Consider the following 13681-nt stretch of genomic DNA (forward strand, 5'->3'; position numbering starts at 1 on the left):
TAGCCAGGGTTTATAACGATGTTTTCATTCAGACTGGATCTGTGAGATTCCCAGACAAGGGAAGGGAAATTCAAGCGAAATACGCTAGGAAGTTGATGAATTAGCAGCAAAACATAAAGGGTCTCTACGTGAGTAATCCTATCATAGACGTAAATACGGAACAATTATTGGTATAAAACCCAGCCCATTGCAGCAAAGTACTAGTAGTACTTAAATGTACTGAACACAAATCTAAACAGGCCTATGCGTTTGACACAGACACACACAAATCGGTATAAACACACTGAAAATCGCTGATAGGCGACTCGAAAACTAACGTAGTCGGCATTGGAGGCAACTTCTGTTACACCACAGAACCAGCTTCCTCGTCGCTTTCGACGTCTTAAAATTGGGAGGGGTGATATACAACCGTGCATGAGGCTCCCCCTGGGACCTCTGTACTTTGTTTTACATGTTGGGCTGAAGATAATGGACTTCTGCTGAGACAGATAAATGTTTTATATATATATATATATATGTATGATCCTAATGTAAGAATACGGAATTCAAATGTCGATCGAAGGGAGGCAAAAGCCTGCTACTCCGCAAAAAGTAAGTTTCGCCGGTTTTTTTAAATGTCTTGATTTATAATCAAATTGATTTACAATTAAATTGTAATTTGCATTTTCTTCATGTACTTTCATCAGTGTAGCTTTAAAATAATTACTGATTTGCAAGAAAATAGTAAAATCACCATTCAAATAATTTAATACTTCTCCATTTTAGACAATTAAATAATGCAAAACGACACTTAGTAATATTTACCACTTATAGTTTAGTATAAATATCTTAATGTTTATTAGGTAGACCAACCTGTACTTAGCGTTTGGTTAGGGAACAAAAAAATAAATAAAAAGACAATTCTTAACAGATGTTTTTTTTTTTTTACTTTCAGAACAACACTGCACGTCGAATAACAATCCAAATTATAACATTATAACATACATTTCTACCATTATTTTCACTAAATATTTAGATTAATGAAATGTTTTTTTCATTTTGCTTTCTTGTGTGACTTGTTGACTGCAGTTTGTTTTGGGAGGAGGGGTGCAAAGAACGATGGATAAGTTGTGACGAAACTCGTGTAAAAACTGAAACATGCACATTTAAAACACTTTGACTCAGCGATTTTTACAGGACGAGCTTCGTGTGCATGTTGGTAATACATGTAGCATAAGAGGAAAACCCACATCAGAAATATCCACGTACACGTGTGCATTTGGTGTGTCTGGCCTTTTTAAGACAGCTTTTAGTAACTATTACTTAATAAATTGTTTAGAACTAACATGGTCTAACGTGAACGAGCAGCGTGCACATTTAACTCTTTAATTCATTAATTTCAAAACGCTTGCAATGCAGACTAGCTGTGTAGTGTAAAGACTGACGACGTATTTGGATGAAAGTTTAATTTTTTGCATAGAATAAAACACAACACATGGGAGAAAAAGTATTACAGTTTAGCGAACTCGAAGTACTGTTAACTATCTCATTTAGTCCGGAAATAAATGACACTTTAAATAAAGTTGAATTCTTCAGTATAAATCATACTGTGGCAATATATAGCCTCTGGAATAAATAGTTGCAGTGGGTGGTGTTTAACTGTTATAACATCAACCAAGTTTTTTTTTCTTCACGCATTCAGGTAGTCATCAGTTCCGAATGAAATAAGTGCATTTAAGTACTATTGTTTTATATCACTAGCTATTATACTGTTTTATATTGCAAGTCTTATTTTTTAAACACTAATCATTTCGTGGTCGCCATACATTTTCCATGCATTATTATCATACTATTACTTATTTCAGCAAAAAAAGTTCCTAAACTAAATGTGAACACCTGATTCTGTAAACGTTTTAAAGTGCGGTATCTTTGATGCTTCCATGAAAAAAGCGAACTCTGCTTATAAATGAAATATCTATTTTTTTTTTTTTTACCAAATATGAATAGCTGGAAAACGGTCATTCGTAGCCGGTGATGTTTTTGTTGGACTCCCAGTGTTTATCATACGGCCGGATTACGTAACGCTGTGTTTACCGAAGACGCATCAAAGACGGACTCCGGCGATTCCCGGCTCAGCTTTCCTGCCGTGAAACAATGCAGAAGTGGCCTTACTGCTCCAGGCATGTGGTGGCCGACGGTGCAGCAGCTGGATCTGAGGAATTGCCGCGTCCTGTTGCATTTCCCAACCGGATGGACAGCAGTAGTATTAGGAAACCGAATGCATTGAACTGCAGGCAAAACTCTCCCTTTTCTATATACGGGAGGTCTCTGAAAATTAAGCCATGTGCATTCAGTGTGGTGGCACTTTCGTAACAGTGTTAATATTGCATTGAAATGAAAGATGGCGCTAATCGTCGAAACTTAAACAAAATAGCTGTGTTGGGCGCACCATAAGCATGTACGGGTCGCGGAAACCTTTACCGTATTTGACTGGTCAGCGCAAGACAAGTGGTTCGACAGAAAAGAAAAAGCACACACGCGATAGGGGTTCATTTCCAGTCAAAGGCCGGGCCGGGAGAAAGGTGGGGGAAGGGCATTGTGGGAAACAGGGCACTGGGGAGGGAACGAGAAAAAAAGCCCTAGTGGTTGAACTGGTCCTTCCGCTTCCTTTGCGTTGTGACACCAAGAGGGGAGCAACTGGCCCTCTTTCGTCATTTCAGGTGGAGGAGAGGAAAGGTGGAGCCAAGAGCGGACTAATCTGAACACCAACAAAGGCATCCTCTGACCTTTTCTAAATTATGTTTTATGCCTTTGAAGTAAAAAAAAAAAAATGATGTAGACAGTTGAGTATTCGATGTTAACAATTTATTTTAATGCAACTAAAATATCTGTATTTACATTTTTTTTCTTTGTTGTTTTGTTATGATGACAGAGCATTTGTATGTGATTGGGACCTGCTGGATTTTTCATACACTTTCCCAAAAGTAAGGCTTGAATGGAGAGACACACACGTGCGTCTGTTTTTCGATGGGGTCCCAGAGGTCAAGCAAAGGAGTTAAAGTGTAACACCTGAGGTCCCTGGACACTCCTCTTAGAAACGATCTCCACCCCAAACCTCTAACATTACATTTCATCCCCTACTAAGTTATTTCAGGTAAGTCTGCCATTGTAAGAGCTCTGTTTATGATGTAGAGAAAATATGATACTTTATTTAAATAGTAACTCTACTGAACAATTTGCTCATTTTAGACATAAATTATCGTGTTTGTGTGTGTATGTATGTTTGCATATTTGTGTGTGTGTGTGTGTGTGTGTGCGCTTTAAACTTTCTATGATTGTGTTGAGAAAGATGCTGTATAATGATGAATTGAACATGACTGGAATTAATTGGACTTGCTAATCTATTATTATTCTTATCTTCAAATATTTATTTCCCTAATATTCCAGCATTCTGTTTTTCAGAACGTATACTGTGTACTTTTTAAATAGCTTGTACCAGGTTTACTTTTTTGCACTGTGTACACTCTGTTTCGCACAATATGTTCATCAATGATCTACGCTGTATGGACAAAAGTATTGGGACACGCCTCTTAATCACTGAATTCAGGTGTTTCATTCAGATCCACTGCCATAGGTGTATAAAATCAAGCACCTTGCCATGCAGTCAGGGTTACAAATATTTGTGAAAGATTAGGTCATTCTGAAGACCTCAGTGAACTCATGTGTGGTGCTGTCATAGGATGCCACCTTTGCATTAAGTCAGTCAGTGAAATTCCTTCTGTGCTAGATATTCCACAGTCAGCTGTAAGTGGTATTACTGCAAAGTGGAAGCGTTTGGGAACAACAGAAACTCAGCCATGAAGTGACAGACCACATACAGTAACAGAGCAGGGTCACTGAGTGCTGAGCTGCATATTATGTAAAAGTGGCCAACGCTCTGTTGACTCAATAACTGCAGGGTTCCAAACTTCCTCTGGCATTAACACCAGCATGAAAACCGTGCACCGGGGGCTTCATGAAATGGGCTTCCATGGCCCATGCAGTGGTGTAAAGCACGCCACCACTGGACACTGTAGCAGTGAAAACATGATCTGTGGAGGGAGGAATCATGTTTCTCTGTCTGGCAGTCTGATGGATGGGTCTGGGTTTGGCAGATGTGAGCAGAACTTTACCTGCCTGACTGCATTGTGCCAACTGTAAAGTTTGATAGGGGAGGGATAATGGTGTGGGGGTGTTTTTCAGCGGTTGGGCTGGACCCCTTAGTTCCAGTGAAGGGAACTCTTAATGCTTCAGGATACTAAGATATTTTGGGCAATTCCAACTTTGTGGGCCCAGCTTGAGGAAGGTCCTTTTCTGATCCAGCATGACTGTGCCCCAGTGCACAAAACAAGGTCCATAAAGACATGGTTGGATGAGTTTGGTGTGGAAGAACCTGACTGGCCTGTACAGAGCCCTGACCTCAACCCCATCACACACCTTTGTGATGAACTAGAATGCAGATTGCAAGCCAGGCCTTCACGTCCAACATCAGTGCCTGACTTCACAAATTCGTCTACTGGACGAACGGGCAAAAATTCCCACAGACACACTCCATAATCTTGTGGAAAGTCTTCCCAGGAGAGTGGCAACTGTTATAGCTTGATGTCTATTAATTTAGAATGGAATGTCATAAAATTATCTGTGTGTGAAATGGCCTGGTGTCTCAATACTTTTCTCCATATAGTGTACCTACTCCCTTTTGTATGCACATGAACTTCCCCCGAGGGTGAATAGAACTTACCTTAATCTCGATCTTAACCTTAAGTGATCACCCCTCTGCTCTTGTCCTGACACAGAGGAAGGTGTTTCCATGTCTGGCAGTCTGCAGTGAGGGGCGTCCTACTGAGTGAAATTGAAACCCAAGGCTGGGGAGAGATTAGAGAGGCGTTTACACAGGCCCCCATGGCTCAGGGGGGTAGGGGGGCTGGAGCTGCCCCCCCCGACGGAGGTTGGGGCTGGATGATCGTGGCTGGCTGTTTCGTCGTCACCGTCTGCACCCGGGCCGTCACCAGGTAAACCGGACGCGTCGAAATGGCAGCCATTGCTGTAGTGCTGGGAACAGCAAAGGAAAATGACCTGCTCTTTGGTCCTGTTTAGCTGGCTCAACACCCCATTTAGCAATATTTAGCGTATTTTGCCTTATTCTTAGGAAAAAGCTAATACATTAGCGCCTCGATGAAACTGGATAAAAAAAAAAAAAGTTTTTTGGAAAATCTGCTGTAACGCATGTATTCAGTAAATGTCCTGTGTTTTTATAATGTCTTGCTCATAATCTTCTTTAAGAATTTTGTAGTATGTAGTGGAAGTGAGGCTCCAATTAACAAAAACGACGAGTTCGACAAGTTCGCATTGGCCTGATCACCTTGCGGTTCAGGTTAAACCGGTAAAGAGTTAAACCTCACTGGGTGTTCCTCTTGAATACCAGTAACGCCGCCTTTCTCTCTTTCCTCTGGGTAAACTGCAATATTCATCAAAACGTGATGTGAAAAATGCAAACGAGTCACGGAATCCGTGATCATTGCCAGGCTAGGTATTGTGGTTAGTATTGGGGAAGTTACTCACAAAACACTGAGGTGGAAAGTTCAGGTCCAGAAAGTACAAATCCAGACCAAGTTTTTGTTACAACCAACCAGTTGAGGATTCTGTGACTGTGACTCTTTATGCTCAACTGGTTGGTTGTAACAAAAACTTGGTCTGTATTTGTACTTTCTGGACCTGAACTTTCCACGTCTGTCTTTAATCGATTACTGTTGTGAGTAACTTCCTGAATACTGCATGTGGTCTTAGGGAGTTGGGGGGGGGGGGAGTGTTCGCTGACGACACTGTTATCCCTTCCAGACTGGTTTTACATTCCTCCCTGTAATGTCCTTGCTGAACTGGCTCGATCAGCATTTCCTTATCTGCAAGCTCATCATTTCTTTATTATTGATTATTATAAATTATGTACATTATATATTATTATCACCCTGCGATGGGCCTGCCCCCCATCCTGGGTTGTTCCCTACCTCGTGCCCATTGCTTCCGGGATAGGCTCCAGACCCCCCGCGACCCAGTAGGATAAGCAGTTCGGAAGATGGATGGATGGATATATTATTATCATTTAGTTATATAATTATATGTATATTAACGTGTAATATTTTATTTTAATAACTCTCTTATTGGGAATGGTGGGGAGCATGTAGCTCAACAGGCTTAGCCTCTCTGCCGATGATTGGAAGGTTGCTGGTTTGAAGCTGCCCTCAGCAGAACAGTCATGTCTGCGGGCCCTTGAGCAAGGCCCTTAGCCCCCAGCTCCATGGACACCACTGCAGGGGGTCGCTCCTCACTGCCAGCCTATTTTTCACCTGTATGCGTCTGTGTAACATGGAGAGCGAGATGGGGTAGGCAAAAATCTCATTTAATATTTAAAACATTTACAGAATAATTAACTTTTATATTTATATTCATTATACATCCATCCATCCATCCATTTTCCAAACCACTTATCTTACTGGGTCGCGGGGGGTCCGGAGCCTATCCCAGAAGCAATGGGCACGAGGCAGGGAACAACCCAGGATGGGGGGCCAGCCCATATAATAATCCGTGATTAATAATAAGTAATGATTCATATAGTATAGTTACCAGCTTGTGTTTCACATCGTCATAGAGGTATGTGTAAATCCGTGCCTTCTATTTTTTCCATATTTAAATGACCTAATAATGCAAGTAGGTTTGGCTGTTTTGTGGTTTACACATTATACACCCTTGCCAATGTATGTCTGCTTTAGGTGTCATTATATTTGTATTAGGTTTGTAAAACTTACCCTCCGTATTGAACCACAAGCCCTACCCGAAGCCCTCGGTGTCCGGTTGCATTCCTCGATCATCTGGCTGATGCTCTGAAAAGATCGGTTCCTTGAGTCCCCATTATCCTGCAGAAGCACTGAAGCACGCCCTGTCTTCTTGAGCACGAGGCCTTGGGCGATTACGTTGCAGAGGCCCTGGCCTGGAGAATGCCGGTTGCGTTTGCTTGGCGGGAGGTTCACAGATAACTTCTCCAGCGGCCCACGCCCATCCCTGCTGTTTGCTTTCCGGTCAGGGATTTGTAACCAAAGAGATTTGAGGGTTTGACTTGCGAACCGGGCGGCGTGACCTCGGTCGCCCCTCATGGAGATCGCTGTGTGTTTGTACAGATGCTGGCCCATTCTTTTCAAGGTTCAAGCCCCCCACGCACACTGGCCCCTGGTAATACATAACATAGGCCTCCCTACTGTATTGCTCTTGAATGATGATGTTCCGGTCGGATTGGTGTAATCCCTCGCTGATCCCAAGCCTGTGATATCACCATGTGATACTGAATCATGTCAGATGCAGTAATGCAGTCCAGGATTGGGCACCATGGCTGCACTGTTTCCTGCATATCACTGAAGTGCATTAATTCGTTTTCTTTATCATTTGGGTTGAATCACGCTCCGAGCCGAAGAGAGCATGAACAAACTTGTGTCTTTCTGTTTCTTTAGATGTATCTCCATCTTTTTTGTGGAGTTTCAGATGCACTTTGGGCATGACTATGCCGGCACTGCATGGATTCATTCGCTGGTGGACTGCACCACTATGCTTTGTGGTAAGAGTTCCTTAGACTTGCCTCATCAAATCTGAGATTTTATTACCCCTTCCATGTATCTCTCACATAAGCCGAACATAAATTAACTGTGATCTCCATGTACTCTGAAATGTAAGATCAGGGGAAGCCAGTTGGGAACCCAATGGTTTTGTGGCTGATATCAAAACATGTAGGTATTCCACTCCACGTAGTTGTATGTAGTCATGGAGTCTGCAATATAAGGACTGTTTACACATAAATAGTATCAGTTGTATCTATTGAAATTCATAAGTGGAAAGTTCAGGTTCAGAAAGTACAAATCCTAACTAAGGTTTTGTTTCAACCAATCACTTGAGTCCTCTGTGACTGTGACTCTTTATGCTCAACTGGTTGGTTGAAACAAAATCTTGGTCTGAGCCTGGACTTTCCTGTCCTGCCTAAATTTATCATGTATGTCTCCTAAATGTTCTGGGGTGGCATGTTGGGTAAGCGGGTTAGCTTTGTTGAATTTAATCTGCCGTATTATTCCTGCATATTTGCATGGGCCTATCACACAATCCAGGACTTACTGTTAATGATTAATAATTGTGTTATAATAATACTATTAATGTTAATAATTAGTGAATGAAAGTCTATTGGCTTTTCTGTCCCAGGCTTCCCTTGCCTTGTACCAAAATGGGTGTCTCCCTGTGAGTGTTGTCTTGACAGTAACTCCCTATGGGGTTAATGTTGCATAGGCTCTGAATCTTGTATAGCTTGCTGTAGATTTCCCAGGACCCCAAGTTAGGTGATTAGCGGCCTTTGCGACATCCCTGTGTCATGTGTGAGTTTTGCGCCCTGTTTAAAGCAGTGCGGGGAAATGCTATCAAGTGCTCAAACTCTGCTTTTCATTGCGTTTCTGTCAACCCTGTTTGTGTGGCACTTTTCAGAACTCCTGTTTGTGGACCTGGTGTTGGTTTACGAATAGATTTATCCTGAAGAACACAGTTCTAGCCTTCATGGTATCCATAAAGCTGAAAGTCACAAGACGGCCTCTTCAGGCTGGGACTGACTATAGATTGAGCAGAATGTTGTGGACTTTACTTCATCTACCAGAATCCTATTGATATTTTACATCCTGGATGATGCATTAACCTTCTGTCCAAAAATGTCACTAATCTGCCTGTATTGACAGAATTCTTTCTGCAAATAAGTATAATGTTCACTGCACAACACATGCCATATGTTCTGTTTAAATTGTAGCCCATAGGTAAAGAAAGTGGATCTTTAAACTGTTTAATATGTAACTCTGAAGTGCCGAGGCCACAAAAAAATGTCAGACTAGAGAAACCAGTTAATGGTTTCAGGGGTGAGATGTAAGAATGTACTACAGTACCAAATTACGTAAGACGCATTTTGCTGAAAGATGCAAAGTTATATATAACATATAATAAGTCCAAATAATATTTAATGGGTATTTAATTATACATGACACCAAAAAGTACAGCTTATGACATTTTGTATCGTTCTTCCATAACATCTTATGTCCCAGGGGACATGGACGGGACACAGGACAGACGACACCCTGGACAGAATGCCGATTTACGACTTTCTTAAGAGAGGGGATAGATAATTAGTTTTACCATTTCAGTTACATCTCATAATTATGTTGTCATGTATGTCATATATGTTTTTAGCCATTAGTTCAAAAGTTATTATAAGTGCATTAAAAGTACTGTTATGTTTTACAAAATTTTGAATAAGATTTCCTGTTACAATATATCATAAATATGTAATATGACATACTTTAATTGCATAGCTGTGTCTTTAATATAATTGTAAATGTCCATGTAAACTGTGCTTTTATGATCATGGTTCCGACAGCTCACCTTGTATGGTCCGTGTGACAGATACATTGTATGTCCATCTCCAGTGCTTGTGATTTACTGTCCTGGCAGCTCCGCTTGGCAGCTTCATTGGGAACCGGCTGTCCTTCCGCATCACGGTGATCCTGGGAGGCTTCTTGGCTTCCACCGGGCTGGTCATGAGCTCCTTTGCCACCAGCCTCGAGTACCTTTACCTCTCCCTTGGCATCCTCACAGGTAGTACACACTACCCCTGCTTTCTTTGAGTTCCCCGATATGACCACTTGAGGTTGCCGTTAATGTGCAAAGGTTTCCGTCTGCAGGTGTTGGGTTTGCCCTCTGTTACACGCCAGCCATCGCTATGGTTGGCGTCTATTTCCACGAAAGGAAGGCGTTGGCATACGGGATCGCCATGTCCGGCAGTGGGATCGGGACTTTCATCCTGGCCCCAGCAGTACAGCTCCTGATAGAGCACTTCTCTTGGCGTGGGGCGCTCCTGATCGCTGGGGGGTTTGTCTCCAACCTGTGCGTCTGCGGGGCCTTGCTGAGACCTCTCACCTCCGCGGCGGGGGTCGAGAACGGGTCCGTGGTGGCGGAGTCCGAGGCAAGGGACAGGGCGGTGACTGCGAGATGCTGCGATGACCAGGAGCACCATCGTTGCTGCTTCCGGCCCATGCAGGAATACCGATTCCTGCTCATGCCCAGCTTTGTGGTCCTGGCCACATCTTTCCTCCTCCTCGCCAGTGGCTGTAGCCTGCCCTTCGTCTATCTGGTGCCTTATGCTCTGGATGTAGGTGTCGGCCACCAGCAGGCTGCCCTCCTGATGTCCATCCTGGGGGTCATCGACATTGTGGGCAATGTCACCTTCGGCTGGCTTACTGACAGAAGGTACCGGGGCCAGAGCTGGTGCAGCCTTGTGTAATTCTGGAACCATTTGTGGGGAATACATGCAGGACTGTGTAGTCAAAGAAAATCTTAGAAATAATCATAGAAAATTGGAATTAAGTGTATATTTGCTCAGAAACCAGTAGTTAAAGCTCAACAGTTCAGCAGGCTTGTTATCTTACAAAGGTTGTAATTCAAACTTGCACATGCACTGTCAGAAAAACGTTACAGCTGTAGTACGCTTTTGTTCCCCAAGGTACAAACAACATTACTGTTCCCCAATGGTACAAACAACATTGCTGTTCCCCAATGGTACAAAAATGCTCCTCAGAGTCCATTTCTGCACCTTTAAAGGTACATTTACCTACAGCTAAGGGTACAATTAGCAGACCTTTGAGGGTACAGCCCTAGTGATAAGTAATTGTACCCTCAGAGGAACAAATTGCAACTTTTTTCTGACAGTCTGATACCTAATGAAATCCAGCTAGCTAATTGGGTAACGTGTGTCCCCGCCCTCCACTCAGGTGCCTGAGGAAGCACCGCAGTGTGTGCTACATGCTAGCCGTCGGCTTGGAGGGCTTATGTTGCCTCTTTGCTCCTCTGTTGCGGAGCTTCCAGCTGCTAGTGCCGTTTGCGGTGCTCTACGGTTACTTCGATGGGGCTTATGTGGCCCTCATTCCAGTGGTGACGTCGGATGCCGTGGGCACGGCCCACCTCTCCTCTGCCTTGGGAGTCGTGTACTTCCTCCACGCCGTGCCATACCTGGTCAGCCCGCCCATCGGAGGTATGTTCCAACGGCCCTTCACACTCACCGGTGAAGACATGTGGCATTGCCTCTTAGCCATGGACCAGTTCTAAAAATACAACCCTGGGCTAAAGTCTCAGGCAGTCAAAGAAAATGATGCTTAAATGATCTTTCTGTAGGTACAAAGTGTGTCAGCTTAGACATTTCAAAACCTCTCACCTTAATTGGATAATCAATAATTAGTCATTTATCTAATTTTATTAATTTAATTAAGTGAGCTAGGTAGTGAAATTTAACAAATGTATGGATTGCTTGTGGTGCCCCTGAGGAGAGGTTTGGGATATCAGTAACGTTTTGGAGAACAGATGAAATCCTCTTTAATCTTTATTGGCAGTGCTAATTCGCATATGTTCAGATAAATACTTTGTAACGTTTTCCTTTGGCTACCAAAGATTTTTGCACATTGCTGTGTATTAGGGCACGATATGCAATTTAATCGCAATTCTACGGCACATGCACAATATTCACCAGGGCTATAGGTAATGGGTGTGACATTTGTTCAGATTTGTCATGTTTATTTACACCCACAATTTGGTAATCAGATTAATGTACACCTAAGATATTAATGAGATGCACATTGTGACACCGAAAAGCTAGTAATCTGCATGAATTCAGGGTATCTTTATGTTTATTAAATTATGCTAGCAGAGCACGCCACATGCTACTGTTTTGGTAAATCACAGAAGCAATAAGTACTGAAGAAACGGTGAAGAAACGGACAGTTCAGCAGCCACGGCATCTTTTAAAAGAGGAGATTATGGGTAAACAAAGTAAACAGATGTTTGTGGTGTGGCGGTACTTTTTGCTGTTGTGCAATTTTTGCGTTTATTAAAGAAAAAGGCACGCCAAATACAGATTACTAATTTTTGGGTGTCATGATACACCTCTCTTTAATATTTTAGGCGCACAAATAATCTGCTTATCAAATTGTGGGCGTAAGTGAAATTCCGTGTAATCGCGATGTGATATCATGCAGCTGTACTATGTATTTTTCTAAGTCTCCCATCCTCACTTCATGAATGTGCGTTCTGTAAGACAGGCCTGCTGCTGTACAGCACGTGCCCAGCGCTGATAGCTTCTGCTTTCATGGCAGGTTGGCTCGTCGACCGCACCGGCTCTTACACGGCCACCTTCTTCCTCAGCGGCTTCGCTCTCATCTGCAGCTCCCTGCTGCTCGGCGTAGCCGCCATGGTTCACAGTTGCCGGGGACGGCGGAAGCACAGTGTCCACACCAACCCCAAGCTGCACAGCTTGGTCAACAGCCATTGATTGTTCGGACTCCCAAGGTGGAACCGAAGCTCACTCCTCTCCCTGGTTGTTCTACATTGCAGTCTTTGTGCAACACCAAAAGCCTACTGTATATGTACAATAAAAATACGAAAGACATTGCGGACCTCTCCTAATGTGTTTTTTTGGCCTGCTTTTGTGCGTGGCCTCAAAGATTCTGCCTTTCCGGCCTTTCTGTCATTTGGATTACTTTCTTTGTCACATTCCCTCACGTTATCTCGAGAACAATATTCAAACTGGCTTTCTATTTGGGAGAAATTCATTAGGGTATCTGTGCATCTGTCCATGACAGGTTACTCACCCATTCGTCTAGGTCAAAGTGATCCAGCAGATGGCAGCATTTGAGTAATTTTATGGAACATATACCAGCATATAGTAGCAAAATGAATTACGAGGTATATGTCTATTTTGTAGAGATTTGTGGACAAATAGTGCTAATCTGTATTTAATATATGGCTTTTTTTTTTTAAACAAAAATGGTTTAATAGTAATATTTTCTTGCTTACAGGTGTTTGCAGTTGCACTAAATATTGTGGCTACTGTAAATAGAAGTCAAATCTAATAAAACACACTGTTGTCCATTTTATGTTTTTTTGTCCATGTGCTGAAAAAAATACTTTAGTATAATGATACTATATAAATAAATAAAAATACTATAATAGTCAGATTGAGAGATGATATTTTGAGACTGATGCTTTGTGTGCAATCAGGATAGCAGCAAAGATAATGTACTTAACGGTATGCTAGTTGCCGGTAGGGGTGAAATCAGTAGGAGTGTGACGTGTCGTCCCCACTCGACACAACCATCTGTTTCCCTTTTCCATGACATTTTTGCATTTATCTGGCACCAAAGGTCACCTCTTCTCGTAGATTTGTGCCCTGGGCCAATATAAGATTTAGTCTGGTAAGTTACCAAATACACAAGTTTAAAAATGTGCTATGGAAAATTTACTTGGCATGTACGCACAGAAAAAATGCCATTATTGTAATCGGTGAATAATAAATTTGGATTTTTTTTTGGTGACAGCATTACCATTTTTGTCCTGCCCCCATCGTCCGCTCCTTCCGTGTGCCACGCCCCTTCGTTCACCAGGTGTTTCCTGTTGTTCTCATTAGTTCAATGTATTTAAGCCTGCTTTTAAGTTTGTTTCCCCAGTCGGGTCATTGTAAAGTCAGTGCGTGTTTGCCTGTGTATATCTACCCTTTGATTAAACCCCGTGCCCCCCCAATTTCCTGACTGCCGCCCCTTTGTCTTCTCTC

At 42.6% G+C, this 13681-nt stretch overlaps 1 protein-coding gene across 3 annotated transcripts; it reads left to right on the top strand.

The window, feature by feature from the left end:
- The first annotated feature begins 298 nt into the window (after window positions 1-298).
- slc16a12b (solute carrier family 16 member 12b) lies at window positions 299-13650 on the top strand. Of its 3 annotated transcripts, none has more exons than XM_048987050.1 (9): window positions 299-591; window positions 935-2821; window positions 2912-3133; window positions 4815-5030; window positions 7518-7621; window positions 9538-9681; window positions 9768-10332; window positions 10854-11113; window positions 12228-13650. In XM_048987050.1, the coding sequence occupies exons 4-9, from the start codon at window positions 4921-4923 to the stop codon at window positions 12401-12403; spliced, it is 1359 nt and encodes a 452-aa protein (XP_048843007.1). In that variant the 5' UTR covers window positions 299-591; window positions 935-2821; window positions 2912-3133; window positions 4815-4920; the 3' UTR covers window positions 12404-13650. The 3 variants fall into 3 exon arrangements, with proteins under 3 accessions (XP_048843007.1, XP_048843008.1, XP_048843009.1); XM_048987051.1 differs by having other exon boundaries at window positions 935-2561; XM_048987052.1 differs by lacking the exon at window positions 935-2821.
- Window positions 13651-13681: the final 31 nt, after the last annotated feature.

This window comes from Brienomyrus brachyistius, chromosome 20 (genome assembly GCF_023856365.1).
Source record: "Brienomyrus brachyistius isolate T26 chromosome 20, BBRACH_0.4, whole genome shotgun sequence".
Lineage (NCBI taxonomy): Eukaryota > Metazoa > Chordata > Actinopteri > Osteoglossiformes > Mormyridae > Brienomyrus > Brienomyrus brachyistius.